This window comes from Silene latifolia, chromosome 1, assembly GCF_048544455.1.
Source record: "Silene latifolia isolate original U9 population chromosome 1, ASM4854445v1, whole genome shotgun sequence".
NCBI classification, from domain to species: domain Eukaryota; kingdom Viridiplantae; phylum Streptophyta; class Magnoliopsida; order Caryophyllales; family Caryophyllaceae; genus Silene; species Silene latifolia.
In genome coordinates, this window is record NC_133526.1 from 792,781 (window position 1) to 805,536 (window position 12,756).

At 34.4% G+C, this 12,756-nt stretch overlaps 1 protein-coding gene and 1 non-coding gene across 2 annotated transcripts; one reads left to right on the forward strand and one right to left on the reverse strand.

Moving 5' to 3' along the window:
• Positions 1 to 2,211, forward strand: LOC141591723 (2'-deoxymugineic-acid 2'-dioxygenase-like). Its single transcript, XM_074412158.1, has 2 exons — positions 1 to 575; positions 1,059 to 2,211. The coding sequence occupies exons 1-2, from the start codon at positions 138 to 140 to the stop codon at positions 1,866 to 1,868; spliced, it is 1,248 nt and encodes a 415-aa protein (XP_074268259.1). The 5' UTR covers positions 1 to 137; the 3' UTR covers positions 1,869 to 2,211.
• Positions 2,212 to 4,170: 1,959 nt separating this feature from the next.
• Positions 4,171 to 4,242, reverse strand: TRNAE-UUC (transfer RNA glutamic acid (anticodon UUC)). The gene has a single exon. It is a non-coding gene; the product is annotated as a tRNA-Glu (tRNA).
• Between the last annotated feature and the right edge of the window lie 8,514 nt (positions 4,243 to 12,756).

Below are 12,756 nucleotides of genomic sequence, written 5' to 3' on the forward strand. Positions count from 1 at the left end.
ATTTAGAGCCGTTTTAGAACTATATTAGTGTAATACCGCTTTACACAAGACTAAATATTCTTATAACTTATATATAAGTATCGCAACGCGCTACTACTTTTAGAATTGTGTTTGATCACAAATTCATAATTGCTCTTATGAAACCAACACTTCATCATCTCTCATCATCATCGTTCATCAGCAAGAAAGAAAAAAAAAATCATCATCATTATCTAAAATTCTCAATTATGGAATACCTTCCTGAGTATAAATTCATTGTAAATCCAACACTTCATCATCTCTTCTACATATCCAAACTCTCTAATAACCTCTTAATTTTTTTATTTCAAATCTCTTCTGTTAATATGGTTCGTATGAGAGACCTCTTAACCCACCACTTATTGAACAACTCCGATCCCAATTATTTCCCTGAATCCCACCGACTTCTAGCAGAAGAAGGCCCCTTTCGATTAGATGGACCTAGAGCGACAATTCCATCGGTAAGCCTCCATCCATCTCGTTTCACCGACGAGCATTGTCGTGGCCAGGTTGCTCGAGACATCCTACGAGCTGCTGAGGAATACGGAATGTTCGAGGTTTGTTTTATTGATTTTTCCTATATACTGCTTGCTTAACGAATAACTTAAACTACACATTTAGAAAGAAGACGATATTTTTGAAATAAATTAAGACGAGGAAGTAGGTAATAAAAATTAAAATGAAATGCGTATTTTATATGGTGAAAATCAAAAGACAGTTCAAATTTCAAACCTAAAAAAAACGTGAGAAGAAAAATGGGTAAAAAATGTTAAGACTTGGTATTGAACCTGTCTCTTCATGGGAGACTTCCAGGTCTGATATCACTTATCAGTAATAAGGTTGTTTTCCTTCTAAGTGTTTCGACATGAACCTGTTCATTTCCATCACGAGAAATTTTCAATTTATTTTTAAGACCTTTTTTTACTAAACTGAACGAGACTAAATTTGGGACTGTTTGAAATAAATTTGAGTAATCGATTATTGCGCACTAAACTGAACGAGGATAAACGTTTTAACTTACAAATTGTCGTGAATGTAAGGTTACAAACCATTCTATATCCGCGGATGTCATGAGGAACGCCATGACAGAATCGACAAGGTTCTTCGAGTTACCAGAAGAACAAATCAATGCGTATATGGCACTGGTTAAAAATAAACCTCACCACTATTTGTATACCAGCAACATGAAGAATCATGTTGGACTTGAAAGTAATCACTTTTGGAGGGATGCCCTTACTCTTAACTGCGACGGTCCACAACCAGCACCAGCTTGGCCCTCTCAGCCTCCCAATTTCAGACGTGCTGTTTGGGAATTTGCTTCAGAGGTTAGATTACTTCAAGAGAGGCTACTAGACCTTATGAGTGAAGGTCTTGGCCTGGGACGAAACTATTTTGGGAGCAGAAATTATAATGGTTTGTGCTCGATTGTGGTAAACAGATATCCGCGATGCCCTGATCCGACCTGGGCAATTGGAATGGCTCCCCATGGGGACCCAAGCCTCATCACAATCTCAATACCCGCCAATGGGCTCCAAATTTGGAAAGACGGGGAATTTAAATACGTGGTGCCTTCTAGTAACGCTCTACTGGTTACAGTGGGGCGTCAATTGGAGATCGTGACTACAATAGAAGCGCCCGGGCATCAGGTAGTGGTAAATTCCCAATCTGCTCAGACAAGTCTGTCATTTTTCGCATTTCCGACGCCTGGATGTGAAGTGACACAAGCGCCCAACATTTCAAGGGAAAGTCGTTACATAGATGGTGTCCCGTTCGGCGAGTTTATTGGAAGGCATCTCCTTAACAATAGGAACCCAACTTCCATTCTACCACATTTTTACTCACGGAGATAAAATGTATTTTGGGTTCAGGGTCCTTCCTTCTCAATTCATTCGTTCGTCAAGGCCATGTGTTACAACAACTTTTGTATTTGGTCTCCCTTTGTCCCTATGAGTCTGTCACTTGAATACGAGAAAGCCTGTGTTGTGGATAATGTTAATTTCCAATCTTATTATGTGATGTTCCCAAATGTAATTACGGAGATAAAATGTATTTTGGGTTTAGAGTCCTTCCTTCTCAATTCATTCGTTCGTCAAGGCCGTGTGTTAACGACAACTTTTGTATTTGGTCTCCCTTTGTCCCTATGAGTCTGTCACTTGAATACGAGAAAAAAGCCTGTGTTGTGGATAATATTAATTTCCAATCTTATTATGTGATGTTCGCAAATGTAATTAAGCTGCTTGTTGCTACGACCTATAATTCACCTGATTGACTTAAACAATAGTTGAATCATGTCAAAGAGTTTAGGAACACCAGAATTACAAAGTACTCCATGTTGATGATGTTAGTATTCAGTTGAATCAACATTAGTTCAACAAAGATCGACAACTTTGACTTTGGTCTAAATCGGGTAGTATTTGGTTGGTGGTATTAATCTTGAGATAATTTCTGATTAGGTGTTTTTCCACGACGTATCCATAATAGCCATGGCGATTATACAATCATAAATAAATTTATACATTGTTTATTGTTTACTTTAAACTGACTTAACCCGGCCCGATTGCCCCAAAATGACCCATAATGACTTAAATAGGGAAAAATCATGACCCAAACAACATACTCGAAATAACCTGAATCAACAGTCATCAATCTTCTTTATCATTCATCGGAGCATCCAACGTTGTCATCATCATCAATTCTCCAACATCATCATCATTTTATCAACATTAGATGCTTATAAAAAAGAAGAATAATAAAAGCAAAAGCATCTTCTTTTCTTTGTTATCCATCAGCATACAAGTCCATCGTACTGTCTCTCTTGTTCTTGATCTTCTACCTCAAGATTTTTTGATCTTGTCATAATAAATCCAACTCGTTTCAATATATCCTTCAAGGAAACAAAAAGACAATTAAGAGTTAATTTGTAAAAATATAAGTGAAACTGAATTAAATTGAATGAAACTTAACTTAATTTAACTGAAATTAAGACCAAAATAACAGGGCCTTTGCCTGTGTAGGCCTTTCGTAAAAAAAATCTTGATAGTAAGTGTAAATGTTTAAATTTCATGAATTTTTTTTGTTCTACTTATTTACGTTTAAAGTACAAAAACTTGAAGTAATTAGCTAGTCATCTAACAGTATAAAATGAATCTAGAATTAGTCTAGAAATCGACATGTCCATTGTAGGAATTGCACTCATATTCTTGATCGTTATGGTGGCAAAGCCAAAAGGGATGGTTCCCAATTCCCAAATAAATGGAGGTGAATAAATTTTAGGGTATACATACAGCAGTACTATATGAACAGTTGGTCATCTTTAAGATGTGCTATTTTGATCTTTTTCAAAAAGATGAGATTTTGAGATCCTTATACAATCAAATGTAATCACTTTTGAAAAACAAGTTACCATCTATGATGTACATTTGAGTATCTGATCATAAAATATGCACAAAATCCCGTCATTTTAGAAAGACGAAAGTGGTCCGTCTAAAATAAGAATTTGTGCTTTATAAAATGATGCTCATAATTACTTTATGCTTGTGTACTTTGAATTTTGGTGGTGGTGAATTGTTGATGCATGATCTTTTATAGTACAAGAATATATTCATGTTCACCACTGAATGACAATAGCACAAAAGGAAATAAGGTTTCTCGGCATCTTCTCTAGAATATAATAATAAGATATTGAAGAAAATTGACACTCAGTAATTCCAACATGATGAAGCCATTGAGTAATAAATAAGATATTGAAGAAAATTGACTTAAAAAACAAAATCAATGAATTTTGCGCCAGGAAACCACACTGTTGAGTTGTTGACGGTGTCACCCAATTAATACAAATTTTACCCAGTTGATTTTGACCATTTTCTGCATTATTTCCGTATCATCAAGACATACCGCTACAGGAATTAACTAATAAATCAATCCTTAAAAAGTTGAAAACTTTTAGCAAAACCCTGAAAACTTTAATCATTTTCAAACTCAATTAGCACATTAAACAACCAAACAATACATAAAAAGTTACAAACTTGAGCAAAAACCCTGAAAAATTAACAAAAAATCAAACAAATTAAGAGACTAACCAATCTTAATAACAACAACAACGGATCGAATGCTGAATGAATGAATGTCTTCTTCAAGCTTTGGTTAAAAAAATTCCGTTGCCGGGAATCGAACCCGGGTCTCCTGGGTGAAAGCCAGATATCCTAACCGCTGGACGACAACGGATCTCAGATGGATTGTTCGCAATATGTGTGACAAAAATATATATACTTGGGGTTTTTTCTACCGTGTGTTTTAGGGCATATGTTAATAATGCAAAAAAAAAGAGATTGTTGAGAATATATCACTAATGATTGACACAATTCACATTTACCATAATTACTGAAATATTCTCAACAACCTTGGATTATTAACATGTGATCTAAGGCCACACATTAGAAAAACCCTATATATATACTCTTTTAATAATCCTCATGTAGACGATGCCCCATAGCTCCATATTAGTTAATAAGTAAATTTAACGAAAATAACCCCAACCAATTAGGAGATTTGTTCGTGATGTGTACGTCTTACGTCATTGTTATGTTCTTATAAATTTCACCCGTAATAATTTTTTTTTTTATATTTGCAGTGACACTTTAACTATATTTTTTTTCAGTTATACATTATTTTTTTTATAAAAAAATTATATTCAGTTTTTCATAACAAAGCTAAGCATGTTTAATTCAACAAATTTGTGAAAATAAGAGATAAAACACAAACAAGGTGCAATTTATTAGTTATTCTACTGATTCGATTTTTGCACTTTGAATGCATAACTTGGTACTCCGTTGACAATTTGGATTTGTTTCTCTTCAAAGATGACTCCAATTGATGCTTGAAGTCGGATTGAAGAATAATTCTTTTTTTTTCTCTATTTTTCTCGTAGAAAAGATTTTCTCTTCTATTTAATCCAAGATTGCAACTTTGTCTTATAATTGGTATAATTCCTTCCCTAATTTATTTATCTTTCAATTGTTTACATATTGAAGTTTATCTAATTAGTTTATTTCTGAAATGCCTGCACTTTGACCCGACTGGCTCGATGCTAAATAGATTTTTGGATAGAAAAATCTCCTACAAGGTTCTGTTACAATATTGGTACCGCATAACGCTATTGCATGAATTTCTCACATATATGTCGCGTCTTAGGATCGAATCCAAATGGAGATAAAGGAACGAGTATTAGTTCGTCTTAACACTCAAATCAATAATGAGGGTGCTGACTAAAGTATATAGCTAAACAACTAATAAAATGGGGGAGAATGCCATCGAAACAATAACAATAACAAATTAGCAACAACAACAACAACAACAATTTATAATCAAAAGTTTGTAGTTTGTATTACAAGTTCTAATAAGTACATACAGTATTAGATTAATTACGAGTCATAAAGTTACAGCTTTATTAAAATTAACTGTAATCCAATCGAAAACCCGATTCCACAATCTGAATTCAAAATCGAACCCGTCCAAGACGTTTAACAGGTATATCGAGATTCTTTTTAACTTCAAACGAGGACTATTCTTTTAAAGAAAGGACGAAATTCATTGTACCAAATCATATTCTTGTGAACAATTCTTTTTCTAACTTATTCTACGAGCCATTCTTTTAAAGTGGCATGTCAAGGCATACTAGCCACCGATTATCAGTTCATATATGTTTATTCAATTTCTTTTATTTAGGTTTGTTTTATGAGGTCTAGTTTCTTTAGTTTCATGTGCATAAAAATGAAATGACCAAGCTAAGTCTTATTTAAGAACATGAGCTTAACTTTAAACCACATTATTAATTATTATTAATCAAACATGTGATCATTATATCAATATTTTTAAAACACTTGTGTTAAATGTCTACGACATTCGAGTAATACATTTCATGATTAAAATTAATTGACTTTTATGAGAATGTTTAGTGCTATGAATAATTATGATTTGATGTCTTCTTGCAATTAAAGTTGACATTACAAAAGCATACATTGCGCAATCCGTAAACTAAAACCGACGTGTCGAGTTCAGGTTATTTGAAAATCATCCCTTTTGCCTTTTTTAAACTGTTTAATAGGAAATTACTTAATAATATACGGGTTAATCTAATAATTATCGTCTACTAAATTATGTGGGTGAAATAGACTATTCTTGTCTGTTAGGGTGCAAACCCTTGTCCCACATCGGTAGAATAAAGATGAAAGCTAATCAACTATTATGGACAGTGGACACCGATAAGGAGTCCAAGAGTAAATCCGTGAGGGCTTGGCTCAAAGCGGACAATATCGTACTATTATGGACAGTGGACATCGATGCAGCAGAAGTCCAACACGAGATATTCATGCTTCCGCACAACATTGTCCTTTATTATTTTAGAACTAATACTTGGTATAATCTAGCTAGCCCCATCCTATTCCTATCTATATAGATTGATTTTAGATTGTTAGATGAGGATCACGTGGAGATAGTTAGGTGATCATGTGGGGTTGTAGTTAGATGCCTATTAAAAGTGTATAAATATACTCCCACAGATTGTTCAAAATTTTCATAACCAAACATCTTCCAACTCAACTCATATATACTTCAAATCCAGCTAACCTTCCTTCCTATCTAAACATCAATGGCCCAAATTGAACCCATCTTGGTTGTGGACTCGCTTCGACCCGCCTCTAATTTGATATCAATCAAATTACTGCTTGAACCCATCCTGAAGGGAAATGGGAATATTTGAGCATACTTGAAATATGCCATCAGATCGTGTTGCTTCATAGACGGAGTCAAGGACTATTGATGGCCGAGGATTCGAACTCCACCTCAAACACGCCAGGTCAGCTACTCGTAAATCGTTGATTGGTTCCTCATATAAAGGCATAGGTAATTCATCGTCGAGCAATCTATAATCTGATGATGGGAATTGGTTCCCTTCACTTAGGAATTCCGCTAATAGTTAATGCATGAATTACCTATTCCTTTATCGGAATTGGTTCCCTTCACGAGCAATCTATTAGCGGAATTCCTAAGTGAAGGGAACCAATTCCCATCATGAGATTATAGATTGCTCGACCATGAATTACCTATTCCTTTATATGAGGAACATATCCACGATTTACGAGTAGCTGACCTGGTGTGTTTGAAGTGGAGTCCGAATCCTCGGCCATCAATAGCCCTTGACTCCGTCTATGAAGCAGCAAGATCTGATGACATATTTCAAGTATGCTCAAATATTCTCATTTGGGTTCAAGCAGTAGGAGGCGGGTCGAAGCGAGTCCACAATCAGGTTGGGTTCAATTTGTTCGCCACATGCCTGGCCCTATTTTTGACGGACCGGGCCGGACTAGTCACAAGTCAGACGACGTGGGTAAAAATCGACCTGAGGGCTGGGCCGGGTTGGAGTTGTTCGGACCCGGGCATGACCCTATTTTTTGCGGTCTAAGTCGGGGTAGTCATGGGGACACACGGGCAGGTAAAAATAAATCCGGGGGATTGGCCGGGTCGGCACTGACATATTACCACGGCTAGTAGAGACGTAGAGAGTCTATCTATTGTTGTCGAATGTCAGTTGCTTTAATTTGATTTCTTTATTCTTTATTTTTGCTTTGGAAAGCGATATGGCGACACCGGGTGTTACCGAAATTCCTTTAAGTAATTTACAAATATGTCCCGGGTGTTACTCAAATTGAGTAACACCCGGTGTCGCCATATCATTTTCCTATTAAGAAAGGGTAAGTTAGGAACTTCATGTTTTAATTGATTACAATAATCAAATAGATATTCAATTACTTATCAACGCCATTTTAATAGGGTGAAGATCTTCAACTCATGGCCATGGTTTCCAGCATGAATTCTTCCAACTTTTTTCAAGTCTTGATTTAAAGGCATACTTTATTCAAATCTTTGATTTATATGAAAGTATCATTAACAAATTACACTACATGTTGATCATAGTAATAGTCAAAATTGCTCCAGACTAAGTAAATTAATTATACGGAGTAGTTATTAAAACTTATTCACCTTTAAATCATAAAGGACAATCAATTTGACTTCAGAGAAGCGGATGAATTAGCGAAGATCAAATTCGATTGCTAAATATTTTAACCTAAATTTATTATGCGCAAAATTGAACTAAGCGATTGTGAATTATCCTCACGAATGATACTCCACATAGCAATAAAAACATTATGCGGTCAATTTGGTTTTGTTATACAAGTAGCATCCATCATTTTCTTTCTTGTTCACAATTTTTATGCTGCAAAATAATCATGATTCAGCGATTTGTTTCTGTTTTGTTAGATTTACCTCAAATTTAGTTAGTGTCAAATTACACTTCTACCCTCTGAATTTTTGGCGCAAATGTGAAAAGAGATGTTTTACTTTTTAATTTTAGCAATTTTTTATTAGGGTGTTACCGAATTTCGGTAACACCCGGTGTCGCCATATCGCTTTCCTTCTTATTAATTAAGTTGAATTTCAAGAGTTAAGGGAGGGAAATTAAAATACTTTAAGGGGGCGTTTGGTTCAAACATTAGGTATGGAATGGAATGGATTCTAAGTCCAAGGAGGTATGGAGTTAGAAACTCATACCTGTTTAAAGTTGTTTGGTTCAATCCGGGAATGAGAATAATGATGTGTTGGATGGAATGGAGTTGGAACCTTGGGGAGAAAGATGGGTATGGGATTCCAAGAGGTTGGAATGGAGTTAGAATCCATCAGATATCCAACACCATTCCAAAATGCTCCAACCAAACATTGGAATGGCTTGAATCCATTCCAATCCATTCCAAAAGCTCCAACCAAACACCCCCTAAGTAATTTACAAATATGTCCCGGGTGTTACTCAAATTGAGTAACACCCGGTGTCGCCATATTATTTTCCTTTTTTGGTTTTTGTTTGTCATTACTTTTTTTTTATGCTCTTTCTCTCTTTCTCTCTTTCACGTTTTTTTTATTTTTTATGCTCTTTCTCTCTTTCACGCTTCTTTTATAATTCAGGAGCATTTGTGCAGGAGAATAATGTTTGGAGTTGCTTTTATGTGGTTTCTTTATTATTTATTGTCTGTCTTGCTTTATATTGGTAGTTAGGGTATTTGTGACCAGACTGGTAAATGGGTCATTTGGATCGGGTTTAGGTCGGGTCATATTGGGTTTGGTTATTTTCAAGTCAATTCCACTTATCGGGTCACTTTTGGGTCGGCCCGTGTTTTGGGTCGGGTCACTTCGGATAAGGTCATTTATTTCGTGTCATTTTGGGTCATTTAATTCGGGTCACTTTGGGTCGGGTCGGTCATTCCGGGTCTGTTAGGTCACTTTCGAGTGATGCATTTCGGGTCATTTTTGGATCTTAGGGCAGCCTTATCGAGTCGTCATTCAAATCGATCAGCTTTGCCAAGTCTATTATTTGTAACTAGGAAGAAGGTACATTATGAGAATATCGTTGTTAGAATCAGAATAAAGTAATTACAATTGTTGGGCTATTGAATGAGAAGTTGGCTATTGAATGAGAAGTTGGCATGGGCATCTTTCTTGCCCCATTTTACACGCACCTTACAGGCTATTGAATGAGAAGTTGGCATGGGTATCTTTCTTGCCCCATTTTACACGCACCTTACAGGCTATTGAATGAGAAGTTGGCATGGGTATCTTTCTTGCCCCATTTTACACGCACCTTACAATCTCGAAGGGAGTTAGGTTTCGGACATAATTCTGATTACTCATATCAGGTATTCCGTATTCGTTCGGCTACTAGTTTAGATATTTTGTTCAGTTTTTTTTTATTCAGGTTTGTTTTACCCGGTCTAGATAGTCGGTGTTAGTTTATTTTGTATAAAATGGAATTACCAAGTCTTACTCAAGAATATGAGCTTACTTCCCCTCAAAAAAAGAATATGAGCTACCTTTAATACAACATTATTAATTGTTACTGCAATTGTTAATTATTACTCCGTATTATTCATCAAACATATGGTCGTTGTATAAATAACATCCTTTGTTAAATGTCTATACTTGAATGTTAATTTGGTAGTTCGTATAATCAAAGCATCCCACTTTTTAGAAAAAGGATTGGTTGTCAATTGATATTTGATACTAGGTAGTAGGTACCTTCTCTGTCTAGCATCAATACTTTAGATAGCGTAGATTTTTATTGACCTGAAATCCAAATTGGCCCGAAATTGTTCAAACCGACATAAATAATTCTCATCAGAAACTGATTGTTCTCCTCAAATAACTTGAAATCAACCCACCCGAAAATACTCGAACCCAAAATGACCCTACCAAGCCTGAATTTTTGTAAACACGAACAACCCGAACCATAGTAAATCTTAATTTGAAATTATTAGTTGATTAAAGAGAAAATTGTTGATTACAGCCTTATAAAAACCATTTTTTGAAAATTACAGCTTTATGTAATTTTTTTTGAAAATTACAGCCATAATACCACTTTGCTTTGAAAATTGCACCACGATGACGTTTCCGGTGAATTTTGTCAAAAAATGATCGATATATCCTTGCTTATTTGTTTGCTTACTTAGCCAGATTTTTTTCACTTTACCTTTCATTTACCTCTTTCATTTCACTCCAAACCCTCTCATCTTCCTCACTCATATTCTCTACAAATTTCCCTAAATCTTTCTCTAATTTCTAGTGTAATTAATCCCCATTATCACATAACGACTCCAGATCATGAGTGGCAAAGTTGTGCCATCGTCTGACAGTTCTATTTCGAAGAGTAACTATTCGTACACCCAATTTGTTCTTTTCAATTGATTGAATTGAATTTTAGGGTTTATGTCTAAAATTAGTTTGGGGAAAGTTGATGATGAACCCTAATTATTTTCAATTTGGGAAAAATTGATGATGAAGAATACTAATTAATTTAAGATACAAATGAAATAATAAAATTAGAATTCAATTAAATTAAATTGACCAGGGTAGAATTTGAATAAAGGGGGTGAATTAGATTATTGATATTGTTGAAGAAATGGAGAATTAAAGAGAAGATGAGCTGTGAAATCTAATTTTGGGATGAACAAGATGGTTATAAGGTTGAAGATAAGGGTATCTTGGTCTTAAAATATGAACTTAAGTCACAAAAATTCAAATTGGCATTAATTTTCCGCCAGAGTTAATGTTTTGATTGTAATTTATGATCAGAAGTAATATTATGGTTGTAATTTTCAAAAAAAATTATATAAGGATGTAATTTTCAAAAAGTGATTTTTATAAGGCTGTAATCAACAATTTTCTCTTGATTAAATAAATATCTCCAACTCAAAAGAAATTAATAATCCTATTATTGTAAAATCGATTGTTATTTCAATAATTCAATTAATCACCTCTACAAAGGCAGTTATCAATTACTTAATGTGTTTTATCAAGGTAAATAAAATGCGATTATTTTAAATCTATCTATCTATACTAAATAATAAAACAGAAACCATATACATATTTTTTTTCCCCTCACTGCACATAACAAATTTAGCACAAAAACAGGCCATCTTTTCTCACCTACATATCCCCCTCAACCCTACATTTTTTTCTACATATATATTATTCATCTCCTTCATCCCTGTAATTCCAACTCCATTAATTTTTTCATTAATTATTTCAAACCCTATACTGCCGCCTAAATATCACCAATTAAAAAAAAAGAAGTTCCTTATTTTTGATAGTTTTGGAGAAGTAATTCAAAAATTATGGGGATTTTATCATGAATATGTTGCTTAAAGTAGGTTGTTCTCTATGATCCTCATCAATCGTTGGTGTTGTGTAATATGTAAGTCATATTGATTTGTAAAAATGTCATTGAAAACTACTGGAAATTATTCCTTGGCAGGCTAGACAACTTTTTTTGAATCTTATGTTGCCTTTCATCCTTTATAGCACATAATATTAGTTTCTTTTTTCAATTAATGTCTCCTATGTAATTTTTAGGTATTTAATGTTTGTTTCCAATATTTTTTTTGACATATGTTTATACTTTATAGGACCATTATAGGGAGCTACTAGCGGAGATGAACTAAGCTGTCAAAGATGGGGAGTTTGGTGAGTATTTTCAATTAAACAAAAAGTTTCTTGGGTCATTTTGGTTACATCTTATCTTATCAAATCTTTTAGAAAGATTATGTGATTGTTTATCTTTTTATTAAGTTTTTAAATTCAATCAAATTCTTAAACAGATTTAGGCTACGCCACCGATTTACGTTTTCGGGAAGGAAATATGACCGACAGTATTATATGACATTTGTGTCATTGTTGTTTTGCATATGAAATCATAAGTAAAATGGTATTTTAACTAACCTAAACTTTATAACTTCCATTTGTAATATGGAATATCAATTTGTACCAATGTTCTGTACTCATCAATCGGTAGCTCTACAAGCTAAAACAAACGGCCTGTTAGTGCATCTCAATTGTGCTGCAATTGTGATGTTCTAGGCACTATCTACTACTACTACTACTATTCAATATCTTTCTAGGATTAACTGATATGGGACATCTTAAATTATAGAAGCGTAAACAAGAAACTTTGAAGTATTTTAAGACAAATAAACATTCAAACGGAACAAGTACCACTATCTCTGCATGAACTTTTATTGAAGTTTAATTGATGCTCTATACTGATTGATCGACTTGATGTCTCTTTTCTATTGTGTCGTCATCCATGCTCAAGATCTTCAACCTCGAACTACAAACACCCAGATATGGGCAATAATG

What these genes read in the sequence shown, in the direction of transcription:
- LOC141591723 (XM_074412158.1), top strand. Translation starts at nt 138, where the DNA reads ATGAAACCAACACTTCATCATCTCTCATCATCATCGTTCATCAGCAAG. An exon ending in AGGAATACGGAATGTTCGAG is followed by an intron (nt 576 to 1,058) that starts GTTTGTTTTATT and finishes CGTGAATGTAAG; the next exon opens with GTTACAAACCATTCTATATC.